General features: G+C 28.6%; 2 protein-coding genes across 2 annotated transcripts; one reads left to right on the top strand and one right to left on the bottom strand.

Annotated features, from left to right (window-relative positions):
• The first annotated feature begins 5,307 nt into the window (after positions 1-5,307).
• On the top strand, positions 5,308-7,335 carry LOC101255229 (protein phosphatase 2C 51-like). Its single transcript, XM_004246052.5, has 3 exons — positions 5,308-6,148; positions 6,656-6,761; positions 6,864-7,335. Exons 1-3 carry the CDS (start codon positions 5,360-5,362, stop codon positions 7,148-7,150), a joined length of 1,182 nt encoding a protein of 393 aa, XP_004246100.1. The 5' UTR covers positions 5,308-5,359; the 3' UTR covers positions 7,151-7,335.
• Positions 7,336-7,764: 429 nt separating this feature from the next.
• On the bottom strand, positions 7,765-13,096 carry CEL8 (endo-beta-1,4-D-glucanase). Its single transcript, NM_001247243.3, has 9 exons — positions 12,690-13,096; positions 12,395-12,607; positions 11,853-12,053; positions 10,386-10,475; positions 9,841-10,005; positions 9,405-9,689; positions 8,955-9,303; positions 8,698-8,784; positions 7,765-8,537 (listed from the first exon to the last, which is right to left on the bottom strand). Exons 1-9 carry the CDS (start codon positions 12,882-12,884, stop codon positions 8,245-8,247), a joined length of 1,878 nt encoding a protein of 625 aa, NP_001234172.1. The 5' UTR covers positions 12,885-13,096; the 3' UTR covers positions 7,765-8,244.
• Between the last annotated feature and the right edge of the window lie 3,704 nt (positions 13,097-16,800).

Raw genomic sequence — 16,800 nt, 5'->3', positions numbered from 1 at the left:
CTTGAAAACAACGCACACGAAAAAAAGATGCCAAAAAATAGTAATTTATAATATGTTTCATATAATTTTTAAATATTTTGAAAAAAAATTATTTTAATATAATTTAATTTTATTTTAAAAATTACTTAAATTAATTTTCGAAAAGTATAACACACTAATTAAAAACGAAAGTTTTTCTTGATTCTCGAATCTTGACCCTTTGGCCAAGCCGCTTTGTCTGATTGTCTCTACTCTTTAGTATAAAAGAATATTATAAATTTAGCTATTAGTGTAATAAAAACAAATAATTATATAAAATATTAAATTCATTAGTCAAGATGAATAATTGTGAGTTCATACATCCCTCTTTAATAAATATGACTAAAGAATTCTTAGATTTTTTCAACGAGAAATAATTTATTAGAAATATCGAACATATTTTAATTTTAGTCCTTAATATTTATTATTAATTATTATTATTAATACTTAAATTTCTTAGTTGGAGTAGTTATTTCTTCTTTTATTTATGTCTATTCAGATTTTTTCAATCTGACTCATGATTTTAATATAAATTTTTAAAGTGAACAAAAATATGTTATTCTGAAATCAGTTTTAAGACACGTAAAATTGCATCTCTAGAGGGAGACAATAGATTCCTTGCCCATACAAAATCCACTTGGGCTATCAGATCATTAAAATATATATGAATTTCTAACCAAAAAAAAAATCTATCAAATATATTTTTAATAAATTATTTCTCGTTGAAAAAATCTAAGAATCTTAAGTCATATTAATACTTTCATGGCAGTTGGCATGCTTAATTAATCTTTTAATTTTATGTAAATATACTTATATAATTCTAAATTTATATTTGTATATTATAGAAAAATTTACATAATTGCGCTCCATAACAAACATAAATATGTATAATTCGTTATACATATACAAAATTGTATGTATAATTTGTTATACATATACAAAAGAAAGCAGTTGTATACAAATCAATTGTATAATTTGTGTATGTATAAAACGAAAAAGAGAGAAAGACAAAAGAAAATTAGGTTGGAGAATATTTGTATCGTCTAATTATAAGTTTATAGGACGAAGATATATGTATTTGCATGTTTATATACAAATTTCTCTCGCTTTTATACAAACATAAATGCAATTTATACATTTTGTTTCTGTTTGTATAAGCGATAGAAGCGAGGATGGCGAGCGAGATCTGGGAGAGGGGAATGAAAATACATGTATATATATAATGTTTTCTCACTTTATACAAACGGAAACACAATTTTTACATTTCGTTTCTATTTGTATAAGCGATAGAGGCGAGGGTGGTGACCGACATCTCAGAGAGTGGCGAGCGAGATCTGGGAGAGGGAAACGAAAATATATGTATATATATAATTTTTTCTTGCTTTATACAAACACAAACGCATTTTATACATTTGAATTTGTATAAAAGTGAGAAGGAGCGAGCGAGAGAGTGAGAATGGCGAGCGAGAGTTTGAAGGAGAGAGGTGACTCACAAACAATTTGCTACAGGGAAATTAAATCAAAGTGTGATTATAACATTTAATTTGATTTACTAATTTGTCATTATATACAATTTTCCTATATTTATTTATCAAGATTGACTAATTAAATTCACGCTGAGTAATTTAATTTCAAATTTTTTTTAAAAAATAAAATTCCGTAAGTGTTTCACATTTTTATTGAGACTCGATTAAGTTTAAACTTATATCAAAAAAATCTTATATTGAAGTTAAACACTCTCTATTATGTCTGATACATTTATTTATCACGTTGATTTAGTTAAAATTGCACCAAGCAATTTTACTTTCATAATTTAAATGTTAAAACGTTTAGTTATTAGGAGAAATGAATTTTATTTTTTTGTTAATGTGCTTTAGGAAATTGTCATTTCGCCTAGCTTTTTGTTAACTTTGTTGTTAATAAATGACGGTAAGATTTAAATTTTGAATTTTTATCTGTTTTATTATAATAAATTGTGTGAAATAGTATGATTTAACAGATTATAATATTAAAAGAGAAAGACTTTTATATCGTTAATTATGTATTAACATTTGATACGTCATTACTTAGTTAATGTATCTCAAATCATTTAAATAGAAGTCTTAAATCTTGAAAACAAAGCACACAAAAAAAAGACATCAAAAAGATTGTAATTTATAATATATTTCATATAATTTTTGAATATTTCAATTTTTTTATTTTAATATAGTTGAATTTTTTTAAAAAAAATTACTTAAATTAGTTTTCGAAAGTGATAATTAAAAACGAACTAAGATTGTCTCTACTCTCTAATATAAAAGAATATTATAAATTTAGCTATGAGTGTAATAAAAACAAATAATTATACAAAATATTAAATTCATTAGTCAAGATGAATAATTGTGAGTTCATACATCCCTCTTTAATAAATATGACTAAAGAATTCTTAGATTTTTTTCAACGAGAAATAATTTATTAGAAATATCGAACATATTTTAATTTTAGTCTTTAATATTTAATAATTATTAATACTTAAATTTCTTCATTGGAATAGTTATTTCTTCTTTTGTTTATGTCTATTCAGAAATTTTCAATCTGACTCATAATTTTAATATAAAACTTTTAAATGAATAGAAATATATTATGCTAAAATCAGTTTTAAGACACGTAAAATTGCATCTCTAGAGGGAGACAATAAATTCCTTGCCCATACAAAATCCACTTGGGCTATGAGATCATTAAAAAATATATGAATTTCTAACAAAAAAAAAATCTATCGAATATATTTTTAATAAATTATTTCTCGTTGAAAAAATCTAAGAATCTTAAGTCATATTAATACTTTCATGGCAATTGGCATGCTTAATTAATCTTTTAATTTTATGTAAATATACTTTTTATAGTTGATATTAAAACAAATTTAAATTTTCACTTTGTCTATTCATCTTGAACTATTTTACTTTTTTTTTTTATATTTGTTTTGTTTCTTAAGTACTTAATAAAAATAACAACATTAATTCATTTATCAGTAAACCATCTTTATAGATAAATAAAAGATTTTTAAAAAGAATTATTATGAGTAAAATTTTAAAGAAATACTAATTAATAAATTTACATAGGACTCATCTTTTTTGTAATATAGGGATAATAAATTACATATAAAACTCGTAAAAATAATAATAGTTAATATAAAACTTGCAACTATCCACTCTATTTTATTTTTATTTATTTTGCAAAAGATGGAAGTTGGGATAAAATATGGACAAGTAGTCAATTTGAGTTTGGGAATGACAATAGAAAATTTATTTTTTTTAACATCAAACTAAATTTAGAAAAACAAAGTACATGCATGTAAGTATAAGCAAGTTGCTTGTCTATTGTGAATATTGAATTTCTTGGAATACTTTATTTTCTTCGTTTATTTTTATTTATATATTTTTTAGAAGAAATTCTTTTATCAGCATATTAGTAATCATTTATTGAACTTGTGGTCCATATGTACTTAGAATATATAGTTATTTTCTGTATGATTTCTTTGCTATTGTATTTATTTTGAATCGATAATTTATGAAAAATATTAATTTTTACCTTTATTATTTAGGGATAAGAAACATTATATATTTTTTAGACTTTACTTGTAAAATTTAATTAACTATATTATTATTGTGTTAATTATGAAGGATAAAAATACAACTAAATATTTTGATGTTTTTTAGTTCATACGATTGCGATTTATAAGGTGTACAAATTTTCTATCTGAAATATCGAATCGAAACATAATAAGCAAACGGACGAAATAGAGAAATAATATATTCAGCCGAACGCCGAACGCTAGCAAAAATTGCAACTGCTACGTGTAAATATAAGAGGCAAATACAATGTACACGTGTTATCTCATCTTGCCACCTTTCCCTCTTTGTCACCAATGACCAACTCCCTTAAAGGCCTTGTTTGGTTGCAAAATAGATCTTATATATATATATATATATATATATATTAAAAATATACGTAAAACGGTCAAAATTATTTTCGAACTATACGAAATAAATTACTTATACCATTCTTTACATTTTGGGATCAGAAATGTCTTCGCTGTTATTCTAGGAAACAACATATACCCTCAAGAGTTAACACCCTAATTTTTTAGTGACTTGACATGGACTAATTCCTCCACCTAACTGTTGTCAACTAAGATTCACTACAAAAGAACTTAACCTTTAGTAGTGATAAAGTTGCCACAAAATTTTAAAATATTGTCACTAAAGGTTAAGAGTGATTTTTAATGACGGCTAAGACTCTAATAACCATAGTAAAACCTATTTTTCAATAAAAAATAATATGATAATTAATTTTCAATTGCAACCTAATTTTCTAAAATAAATAACTTGCAATATCAATATTGAAAACACCCAATATTATTATGAAAAATCATGAAAATTACTTCTCGATTCACATCTCCTTCTATATAATTCATCATTGTACATTTTATACATTTACATATAACGTAAAAATAAAATATACAGTGTCTTCAAACTCCTACTTAATCGATATTATTTTTATTTTTTAAAAAACATGAAGAAAAAACACAAAATTAGATTTAATGTTAAAAACTTTTAGTGACGATTTTTGGGCTTTTGTAATAGTAGCCGCTAAAGGTTCAGTTTTTTTATAGTGAATCCTAGTTGGCATTGCTTACGTATAATTCCACGTAGCTTGTCAAATTAATAAAATATTGAGCGTCAACTCTTGAGGGTATATAAAATTAGAACGAATCAAATTTTAAAATTTTAATTTTTTTTAAATTATTGAGTTCTAAATTAACAATACGCTTATATATGCAATGTATTTCTTACTACAAATTCATAATCTGAAATTAAAATTACTGAATTCAACGAATTGTTAAACTAACACACAGACTCCGCTATCTTCACACCATCCTAATTGTTTAGATTTTCTTGAAATAAAAGCAAAGAAAACAAATAATTAACATAACATAAAATATCAATTATATATAAAATTTAATTCCTTTGTAATAAAATGTTATTATGGAAGAAAGATTATCGTGAAATTGTATGATATATTATTTGATTGACTATTTAATATATGATACTATTTAAGAATCAACACTTGATATTATGCATGGATTAAAAGAATTAAAAAAAAATGGCTAACTATATTAAGCAATTTTTTTCTTTAAGAAACAAACAAAAGGTACATTTTTTAAAAAATAATTCATGCATTATTTTATCATGTATTATAAATTGTCACTAACCAAACAACCCCTTAAGCCACTTCCTCTTTTACTACCAATATTATTATAACAGATAGTGTTATTATTATTATTGTTAAGTGTAGAATTATAATGGTATCAGATCCAGGAAATAACAAGCCAAGAGATGTCTTTCACAAAAGAATTCTTAAATCTTACCATAAAAGACAACAACTTCAACAACGTATCATGACTTCTACAAATTCATCCGATGAAAATGATGCAATTTCAGCTTATCGAGATCAGGACAAGGATTATAACCCTAAAAAACGTTTTTGCCTAAGGGAAAATGAACCAATTGATAAAAGTTCCTCCAATAGTACTACTACTAATTATACCATCGAGCTACGCTCGATGGGAAGTAGTAGTACTGTTGTTGAAATTCCAGGTGATAATATAGAGTTAAAGTATGGATGTATATCGATGATCGGACGGAGGAGAGTGATGGAAGACGCTATAAAAGCTTCGATTAAAATGGCGAATAATGAGTTCATATTTTTCGGAGCGTATGATGGTCATGGAGGGTCTAGGGTTTCACATGCATGTCGTGATCGTTTAGATTATGTACTCGAGGAGGAGTTATTAAACGCTAAGAGAAAATTAATGAATAATGATGATGATGGTAGTGATAATAGTAATTATGTGGATTGGGAAAAGGTGATGGTGAAGTGTTTTTCGAAGATAGATAATGAAGTTATGAGAGAAGGGAATTGGATAGCGGGGTATGAGGAGGGTAGATACGAGGATGTAAAGAAGACGGTGGGATCTACGGCGGTGGTGGTGATGGTGGGAAAAGAAGAAATAGTGGTGGCTAATTGTGGTGATTGCAGGGCTATACTTTGTAGTCGTGGTGTTGCTATACCCTTGTCCAATGATCATAAGGTAAGTCATTTTTCTAACTTTACAATAATTTTTTTATATCCGAGTAAAAAAGAAGAACGAATTGCAGTAATTCGACAATCAACACACTATTTTCTTAATAATCAAAAGTACTACATGAAATCAGAGCAGCACCATCACTACTGGTGACATTCTCCACTACAACAATTGATCTACTTCATTTTATTTTCGATTGAACTTTAAATTCATTAATTAATTTATATTCATTTTGCATAAGTTATTTAAAAAAAAATTATTTTCGTAATTTAAAATCTATCACATAATTATATTTGATGGTGGTTAAGAGTCCATGCACCTTTCGCCATTACCCTTAGATGATTTTGTTACAAAGACTCATCGAATTTCTATATACTGATAGTCTAAAGATTATATAATTATTTGAAATCAAGACATATACTACATATTTATTATATAAAAAATAGGTTCGTATTATATCAATATTGTTCAAATTTATTTGTGCATGTGTTATTATTTTTTTTTTTAACGTAGCCTGATAGACCAGATGAAAAGAAAAGGGTAGAAGCAGCAGGTGGTAAAATTCTAAATTGGAATGGTAGTAGAGTCCAAGGAATCCTAGCTACTTCAAGATCCATAGGTACAATATATTTTTTACGTTTATTTTTACTTGTTCAGTTTAATCTCGATACCAGACAATGCATGGAAGTATTATTATTGAAATTTGTTTTGAATTAAACAGGTGATCATTGTCTAAAACCATTTGTGATACCAGAGCCAGAAGTGACAGTATACAAACGTAACGAATTGGACGAATTCATAGTAATTGCCACAGATGGTTTATGGGATGTTGTGTCCAATGAGGTAACCTGCGACGTCGCGAGAAAATGTCTCCGACAAATTCGGAGGAAGTTCCCCGAACGAGACAGTGCAGCGGATGCCGCCGCACTGTTAGCCGAGTTGGCTATTGCTAGGGGAAGTAAAGACAATATTAGTGTTATAGTAGTTGAGCTTGATAAAATGAGTTGAATGACATTAATTAAATTTCCTCCCTTGTAATAGAGGCTCAAAATTTTTGTCTTGTTTAATTTCTCCCCTAAATTAGTGTTTGTGTTGGTTCTTAGCTTTTGGTGACCAGTTTTAGAGTTTATTTGCCAAGTTGAGTGACAAAAATAATGTTATTCTCGGTAATTAATTATTTGTTTACTTTTGAATTAGTATGTCTATTAAGAAAATAGTTATTGATCTAGTAAATTTATCATTTTATCCATATTAATTATAGAGTAGATGAATTAAAAATCTAATTTTTTTCAAGGTAATCAATTCTTTCTTGATTTGTCAAAATAGACTAGTAATTTGAGACGATCATAAAAAAAAAGTGGACAAGTAATTAGAAACAGAAGGGGTGGTATAACAATAGTAACGAAGAGATCTTGTTTGAAATGCCACTGACATCAACATATTCAACATAACTCCATAAGATAGAGTCTTGAAAGGATTCACTGTTTTTGAGATAGAGACGTTGTTTTCGATAAAAGCAATTCAAATGGCATCAACTAGTAGAGAAAATCTAGTGTCAGAAATGGTGTAAACTGTTCTTTGAACAGAACACTAAAACCAGAACAAAACTTACAACATCACAATACAAAAATAATTAGGAATATTTTCAAGCTTGCATTGAAATTACAAAGGAGAATGAAGAGTTATAGATTGATAATAAATATAGAGAGAAGTCAAAAGCAAAACTTTCTTTGCTTTACAACTACTCCTTTCACTCTTTTTCTCTGTTTCTGAAACACTATGTGTATATATATAAAGTGGAGGAGAAAGAGGATGAGCACTTGTATAAACTCGTCTCTTCACTCCTTTCTTCCTCCGACTTCTCCACATTATCAACCTAACACCTCGTTATCAAAAGTCTTAACCAAAATCAAACCAACAAGACGTTGAAAACTTACAGACAAACGAAAAAGAAACGATGAAAGGGACTTGCTTGACCCCGCCGATTAGTACTAGTAGTAGTAGTAGTATAGCTGCACAATTCTTACATTAGAACCACAAGAAAAATGTGTGAGCATTTCATTTCCACTTCATTTTTTTCTTTTTCAACTTGTTGATGTCTTTTAGACTAGAGTGTAGCTTGAAACGGAGACGATTGCAGGTGAAGCAGTGTGAATGTACACAAACTCTAGGCTTTTACCAGCTGGTAAAGAGTTGAGCCAAGCTGGGAAGATGAACGAGTTACCGTACTTTGTTAGACCCCAGAGAGGACCATAGAGCTTGACTATGGAGAGTTTCAAGTTCTTAACCGTCTTTCCGGACTTGTTGGTTACAACTGCTGAGTATCTGTAGTAAGTCTTCCCATTCAGAGCCCATGAACTAGTTGCCCTTTGTTGAATAGTAACATGAGCATTAGCTGCAAAATTACACATGTTGATTAAAACTTTACTATTGCAACAAGTCTAGTTTGGGGAAGGTAGTGTGTACCCCAGACCCTGGGAGGTAGAGAGGTTATTTTATGATATTTAGAATTGGTCGATACAATACATTGACATACGAATAGCAAGTGAAAATACCTGGGACTGGAAGTACTCTTGGCCTTGGAGCTGGAGTTACTTTAGTTCTTGGAGCTGGCTTTGGCGTTGGCTTCGGGTCAGGAACAACTGTAAGAACAAAATACTACGAAATGAGTTATATGAAGGTGTTATTGCTACAACAACTACTACGTCTCAATCTCAAGCAAGTAGTAGTAGGTGGACGACTAGCTAAAACTAGTCATTTTATGATGAATCCTCGGAATACTCACATAAGACGTGAATTCACTAAAGTATACCTGGAAGGAGCTGATTGTAACCGCTGTGACCAGCATGAAGTCTTGCTAACACTCCGATCAACGGAGCATTGTTGTAAGTGGCAGGCTCAGTTTGCTCATAGTTATCTCTTTGATCAGCAAAGTTGTCATAGGCATCAGGTCCACCAACAAGAGCACCAGTAAGGAGATTAGGATCGCTCGCCTTTCTACTATACCAGGTAGCATAGCCTCCCCGACAGCTAACAAAACTAGGATTAACCTTAAACGAGACAATGGAAGAAGCTCTGTGGTGTACTTGTCTCGGGTAATTGTTTCCATATCCCACCATGTAACTTGTTGCTCTCGGATTGTCACCAAGAATGTAGTCCACCTAGAACAACATCAAACATGACGATTAGTTCACCAAAAACACATTGCTAGAATCGTCATAATACAGACTTTGTAGCACTCTATCAAAGTTAATATCTTTACCTGTGACTTAGCGAATGAGAGGAGCTCATTCGGAGAAACAAAACCGGAAGAACACTTGAGATATTTGCCAGCAGAAGCCAAATAGTCAGAATAAGTAGTGGCAAGGAATGCAGCACTAGTAACAAACTGCATATTGTTCCATCTTTGCCTATAGATGAGACCTCCAGGAGTTTTCTGGGTATTTCTATTACCCTTTCCAAGCATTGAACACATAAAGTTCTCTGCTTTCTGCTGGTACTTCTCAAATACAGGTGCATTATGACCAGCCTTACCAGACATCAAGAACTGTCAACACATAATACCAACTAGTTAGTTTTTGCAGAGTCAGACTCTTCAAAAATGTCATCACGTGTGTTCCAATCATCCAAAAGCAGTACATTTTTTGGATGCTTCTACACGTGTACGACAACAAAAGATTGGAGTTTTATTATGTTACCTGAGCAACAAGTGTTTGGACACCAGCATACTTGACATCCCAACCAAATTCAGTCATAGACCAACCAGTTCCACCAAGAGCATCACCATTTCTTCCCAAATAATTCAAGTAAAATTGATTGTTTGATGCCTTGTATAACCATGCAGCTCCCCATAGTAATTCATCCTATAACAACAAAAGATAACCAAAAATTAGTTGCCACGCATAAAATATGTCTACTCGTTCAACTTTATGTGTTAAAGCAACTCAAACTAATTAAAGATAGAGGGTAAATTAATTAGTACTTATTAGTTAATTAATGAATTTCACAACTTACAAATAAAACCTGAAAAAAGAAGAAGCAAAAATGACAAAACAAAATGTACACTTTTAATCCTCACATTAGAAAAAATGTTATATATGAACTTTTTGATACAAATTTAAGTCCATAGTTTAACTAAAAGGATCAAACTTGCACAATTTAAGTAATTAAAAGTTGTAATATACTTTGATTAAATATTAACGAGAGATTTATTAACTCGAAAAAAAGAGTTATAATCACATACCGCGTATCCACTGACAGATCGGTAGTACTTCTGGGCGACAGTAATACTGCTATCATATTTGCCCCTATACTTATCAGCAAACTCGAACAGCTGAAAACAACAAAATAACGTAATAAAATCAGAACAACAAAGGGTATATTAGGAACTAATTAAAACATAAAGAAGGTGTGCATTATGTAATTTGTACAGTACAACTGCACCGACAATTCACATCACGTGGAAAAAGCTAAGGTTAAGGACCATAAAAGTGATGTACGGCTCAGATTTAACGAATAGTAATCGGACGGTTGTTAACATACTACCCGCGATAGACGGATAATGGGGCCCCACCATAATCCTTTTGTTTCGCCGAAAGATTTTTGCTAACATTTATACCGGCAGGTAAAAATTATCAATGCTCATTATTATCATTATTACTACTATTTCAAATTTAATTATCTCACATTCTAATAAAATGAAAAAAAAATTGATTAATTTAGATTTATATATAAAAATCAATTTAAAGAAAAATCACTCTTTGAAGGGATTGTGATTGTGTTAAAAGGAAAATAATGTATCTACAAAACTTATTATTATACTTGTGACTATTTTATTTTAGTTATTTATAATAAAATCTCAATTTAAAGTAAATATTAGTCGTAATAAATATGGGCCTTTGACCTAATATAAGTACATAACTCAATGCACATGAATCCTTTAACTTTTAAAAAGGTAGGACAAGACCCACAATGTCGCAAAACCATTCTCATTGAGTAATTTTAAGGGAACGAATAAAATAAAGTTCTTTTTTTTAAAAAAAAATGTTAAGAATCTTTGATAGTGTGAAAATAACGTTATATTCGACTTTAAACTTTTAATTTATAGATATTATAGTTAAATATTCATTTATTTATACTTAAAATAAAAGCTTTAAAACAATAAAATCACCCTCGTGCAATTTATACATCACAAGTTCAAACAATGAAATCACCTCCATAGATTCCTTTGATAGTGGTCTTTTCCCATAGGCCGTAATAGCGTGAATATAATTCACGAATACACATCGTAAAATTAGTCATTAACTTTTACGATAGGATAGACTACGTATATTACCTTCTTTAGTTGTGACCCCCTTTAGTTACTACTCATTTCAAAATTATTATTTTCAAATTACAAGTTTCAAAAATGGGTCAAATATTTACTGCTAACTTGGCGCTGGTTAATTTATTTATTTATTACGACCATAGAAGGGCGTTAGGAGAAATAAATGAAAAAGTAACAATACGCCCCCACAACTAACCTACACCGACAAAAAAAGCTGAGCTAATCGTAACTGCCTATTTACTCGGGGCCCGCACTAACATGCGCACTTATTCCAACGCCTAACTAACCTACACCACTTTCTCACTCTACAGTCTACACACTGAAGACTGAGCCAATTAATCATGATTAAAAATCATAAATTATGATTAATGAAAATTAATTAACCTGATGTGCATGATTAAGGAGCTCATTAGAATATCCCGGGTTGTAACGACGGAAGACGATGGAAGCAGCCGCCATGGCGGCGGCTGTTTCTCCGGCAAGATCCGACCCGGGATGGTTCGGGTCGATTCGATAAGCAGCTCTTGATGTAGTCATATCTTCTGGTCTTTGCCAACAGTAATGGTCTGTATTACCATCACCAACCTATCATAATCACAATTAAAACTAGTTAATTAACCACTAAATCCAAATTAATCTTCACTTTACACAAATCAACATTCCATTTGGTCCAATTTTATGTCTATTATAATAATATTAGTTAGTTAACAAGACACTTTTTATTCCTTTGAAAATGACTTTAAAAACACATTACCCATTAATATCATTTAAACAACCAAAATCATTAGCTCAATCATGTCACATACAAATTCCACACTCGATATTTATATCGAACTAACTCTAATACTATCGGCGTGATCGAGAGCTCAAACGAAAATGAACTAAGAAAAATGACATATACCACTAAAATAAGGATAACTTCTTACCTCTCCGTAAAGAACATAAGGTTCGGGATGAGCTTTGAGTAGATAATCAGTACCCCACTTAACAGCATCCATAGCATGGCTAAGTTCACCGCTAGCAGCCATTTGTCTACCATATTCCAAAATACTCCATGACAACATTGTAACAGTAAATGCCATGGGCAAACCAAATTTCACATTATCACCAGCATCGTAATACCCTCCAACCAAATCAATCTGTAAAAAAAATAAAAATTTCAAAATCATCACAAACCATTTTATACTGAAGTATAGTTAATTGATTTGATTAATTGCATACCCCACTAGCTTTTCCATCATTAAGTCCAGAATTACCCCTCCATTGAACTCTCTGGTTACGAGGAAGGTACCCAGATCTCTGAGCTTCGTAAAATAAAAAGCTCTTACTCAAAGCTTCACCATAATTATGCCCAGCTAATGCTACTGGAACAACAAGAAGAATCACAAAAACCAGAGAACCAACAAAACCCTTCATTTTTTTGTGGGTAAAAATTACTTCACTGTGCAGATCTGTTGTTTTTGTATACAAGTAACTACAAGTAAGAGAAAAAATGGGCAATGCTGGTTAGTTTATCAGATAAAAACTTACTGATAAACTAAGCCCCTTTTGATACAATAAAATGAAGTTTGTGAAATTTGAGAGCATATTGAGAAGAGGTTGAAGGAGTATATATGGTGTAGGGAATACAAAGTGCCAAAAAAAAAAATTAATGCACTTTATTTTATTTTTTTTAATTGTTTTTTTTTTAAAAAATAAAATAAAATAATTTGTGGGAATGGAGAAAAATGGTAGGGGTATAGTGCCATGTGCTTTTGTTCTGACTATTTAGGGGAAGATGAAATTAAATTAAATTTTATTTACTAAAAGAAGAAAAAAAAAATGGGTTATGGAAGAAATAGTCAAAAAGAGTTTCAGAAAAATGTCTCTGTAATGTTTCTATGTTTCACACTATTAATTAAAAAAAGATAATCATGTCTCATTTAATATAAGGAGTTGTATTTAAGGAAAAGGCAAAAATTTAGAGTAGAATTATTAGGTTTACAATTATAGTAAATGTATAAACAATTTTCAAAATACTCGACTTAAATAAAGCATATTAAAATACTTTGTAAAAGAAATATAGAAGTAAAATGGACATAACAAATAGGAAAAGCACTAATTAGCATTCAAAATAATAAGAAATAGTAACAACGAACAAATGATGTGACAATCGAGATACATTGAAAAATTATATTTTTGGTAAATTACCTTGAAGTTATCACGACTCTACCAGAGCTTTAAACTATCTCGGACAATAGTTTAAATCTTATTCAAAAGTATTCGTGAGATAATTTTGGACTTTTGTATTACTTTATAAATTTTCATGTCATCACGTGAAATTCAGACATTTTTGCGTGAACATTTCACTCATACCAATAAAATACGAAATGATTTGTTAACGACAAAATTCGAAAGGTAGAAAAGAGTCATTACTATTTTGTATTGTGGAAAAAAATTGGAATGCTTATTAGAAATATATTCGAACAGTGTGCAAGTTTTTATCAAGTTGAAAAATTAATATTTTAATTAAAGATAAAGTCCAAAACGATCCCAAAAAAAAAAATTATAGATAGGATATTCGTAAAATTCAAATTTATAATCTACACTGTATAAAAATATTCACTAGTGCATTACAATCTACTTTTTTATTTTAATTTGTTTGATAATTCCTCACTTTCGATTTTAATGTTTGGTATTTTGTTAGGTATATTGGAACAAATAAAGGAAAATCTAATTTGTTGCTTCTTTACCTTAATTTTTTATTCATTGATGGTAATATTTGCATTTTTATCTAATTTTTAGCTCAAACATTTTTTTTATCGTAGATTAGAATTTTTATAACTTAACAACCAAAAAGTGAAGCGACTTAACTATTCCTTTTAGTATTTTATTTTCAATTTTTTTCATAAACTAATCAAAAATTTCGTTAAATATATGAAGCTATGTTGTACAACTCTGCATTGTCAATATTTACTAAAATTACAGATTTTATATTGTGTGATTTTACTTTTTTTTTTAACATTTTTATCCTTTTAATTAAAAATATAGAAAAAAAGATGAATTTATTTTAAGGGTAATGTTAAATGAACAGAAAATTCGATCAGAAATTTAAAAAGTCGATAATATAGTGTGAAATATATTATTTATTTTAAAATTTCTGATCTTTTTTTCATTTTTGTAATTAGAAGGTATTAAAGTTAAAAGGATAAAATGTTTAAAAACGTAAAATAACATAGTGTGAAATATGTTATTTTAACATTCTTGGTCAAATTTTCCTTATTTTAAAATAAATACTATTATAGACTTTTTAAATTTATGAAAAATTTTTATGGTCTTTTAACATAATTCTTTCTTCTATGAAATTGTCTCTTTAGTTATTTATAACGAAATTAGTACTCCCTGCATTCATTTTGATTGTCATAATTTCTATTTTTAGAGTCAAACTATAGGTACTTTGACTAACATTTTAACATGTATTTTTTCATCATATTAATATACAAAAAATTACAATTTATAGTACTTTTTTCATATAATTTTTGAATATTTAAATTTTTTATTTAAAATATCAAATTAATTTAATCTAATTTAACTTTAAAAATACGTAAATGACAAATAAAAATGAAAGGGGGGAGTACAACAATTACTAATAAGAAGTTCATTTATTAGGAACTAATTCACCAATTAAAGTACTAATTAGTAGAATTTTTAAGTCAACAAAGAAGTTGACTCGTAAGAATACTAAACAAATCAAAAATGACTAATCGCTAATTAATACAAGTCATTAACATTCTAATAAGTAATTAGTGTGTTACTAAACTTGCCGTGACCGTTGCATAACCGGTGTTTGCCGGTAATCACGGAGCTTTTGCCTTTTTGAGTTATTATGTGAATTATTTATTTTATTTTATTAAAAAGTTTTCACTTTTTTAAAAGTACAAAATAAACGAAATTGCCCGTTGAATGCGGTTGAATTAGAAGACACGAGAATAGGTCCCCATTTACTTTATTTATTATCATTATTTATAAAATGAGTTTTTGTTTTGGTGCTATATATAAAAATGTCAAAAATATTTATTCACCTATAAGCTAGCTTTTAAAGTTAAGTTTTTAAATCGAAATCAACTAATAATTTCATATTAGTAAATAAAATTGTGAAATTATATATAATCTTTTATTCTTAAATAGAAATTTCAAGTTTAAGTTCTTTGGATATGAAATCGACTTGTTTAGAGAGCATTTTACTCTTTCAATACAAGATTTTTCAGCGCGTATTCAAATTTTGTCAGACTTCATTTCAATCTGCTGAATTTATTTTTAAAGTTGGAATACATCAATATTTGTTTTTTTATTATAGTAATCCGATAAACTTGATATTTAATTTGTTATTACATTCTTTAATTATTAGATATTTTTAAAAAAAATTATTGCCGAACATATATAACTTAAATGCTTAAAAAAAGTTAATTACTTTCCAAAAAGTAGAAAATAAATAAGATTTTGCTCATCTATCTATCAACACTTGCCGTTAATTGCGGTTGAGAAGTAAAAGACACGAGTATAGGTCCCCATTTTTATTTTTCTCCGTTTATTATATTCCTTTTAAAAAATTTTATTTTATTTTATTAAAGTTTTAAATGTTTGTGAAAATGGGCAGAGTTTTTGGTGAAATAACGAAATTGCCACTTGTTATTTAACCCGCCGGCGCCGTAGTAGTAGGTTAAAAATTATTGAAGATGTCGGTGGTAATGTGAAAATTGGGAAAGGGCAAAATTGGCAAGTAAAATTTTTAATTACGACGGTTTGTTATTTGTTGGGTTCTTTTTATAGTATTTAAAATTTTACTTTATTAATTTAACATTATAAACTTGAAAAATATAATTTTTTCTCTCTTTTGGATGACAATATTTTAATTTAGCACATAAATTAACTTGTGTTTTCTTAGCACAAACACTCATGTTTAGTTGAATTAAGTTTTCATGCTTAAAAAATCTCGTTTGATATGCGAAAGTTAAAGAATGAATTCAAAATCAACTATTGAAGCTTTTTCTGAATTAAAATTCGCAATTTTCCATTAGTATAGCTTCAAAGAAAACAATAACTTAATAGCTCGTTTAGAACATTATAGTTATATCAAAACAGAATTCTCCGTCGACACAATAGGTCGAATATAAACAGACCTATAGACTTTACATTAAAAAAAATAAAGAATTTTATTTTATTAGTATATCATTTTCATTTTTTTCATATTCTTCTGTGATCCAATTACTTTTTTGTACCTTCTATTTTTCTTTATTATTTAGTTGTATTTGTACCAAACTTCTTGAATATTGAGCATATATATATGCTTTTA

This window comes from Solanum lycopersicum, chromosome 8 (assembly GCF_036512215.1).
Source record: "Solanum lycopersicum chromosome 8, SLM_r2.1".
Taxonomy (NCBI): domain Eukaryota; kingdom Viridiplantae; phylum Streptophyta; class Magnoliopsida; order Solanales; family Solanaceae; genus Solanum; species Solanum lycopersicum.
Note: the sequence above shows the minus strand (reverse complement) of the source record. Positions and strands in the feature narration are given on the sequence as shown.

Coding starts and splice junctions, on each gene's coding strand:
- CEL8 (NM_001247243.3), bottom strand. CDS start 12,884: ATGAAGGGTTTTGTTGGTTCTCTGGTTTTTGTGATTCTTCTTGTTGTT. Junction 10,006..10,385: donor GATCTGTCAGTGGATACGCG/GTATGTGATTAT, acceptor TTGTTGTTATAG/GATGAATTACTATGGGGAGC. Junction 9,304..9,404: donor TCTCATTCGCTAAGTCACAG/GTAAAGATATTA, acceptor ATGTTGTTCTAG/GTGGACTACATTCTTGGTGA.
- LOC101255229 (XM_004246052.5), top strand. CDS start 5,360: ATGGTATCAGATCCAGGAAATAACAAGCCAAGAGATGTCTTTCACAAA. Junction 6,149..6,655: donor CCTTGTCCAATGATCATAAG/GTAAGTCATTTT, acceptor TTTTTAACGTAG/CCTGATAGACCAGATGAAAA. Junction 6,762..6,863: donor AGCTACTTCAAGATCCATAG/GTACAATATATT, acceptor TGAATTAAACAG/GTGATCATTGTCTAAAACCA.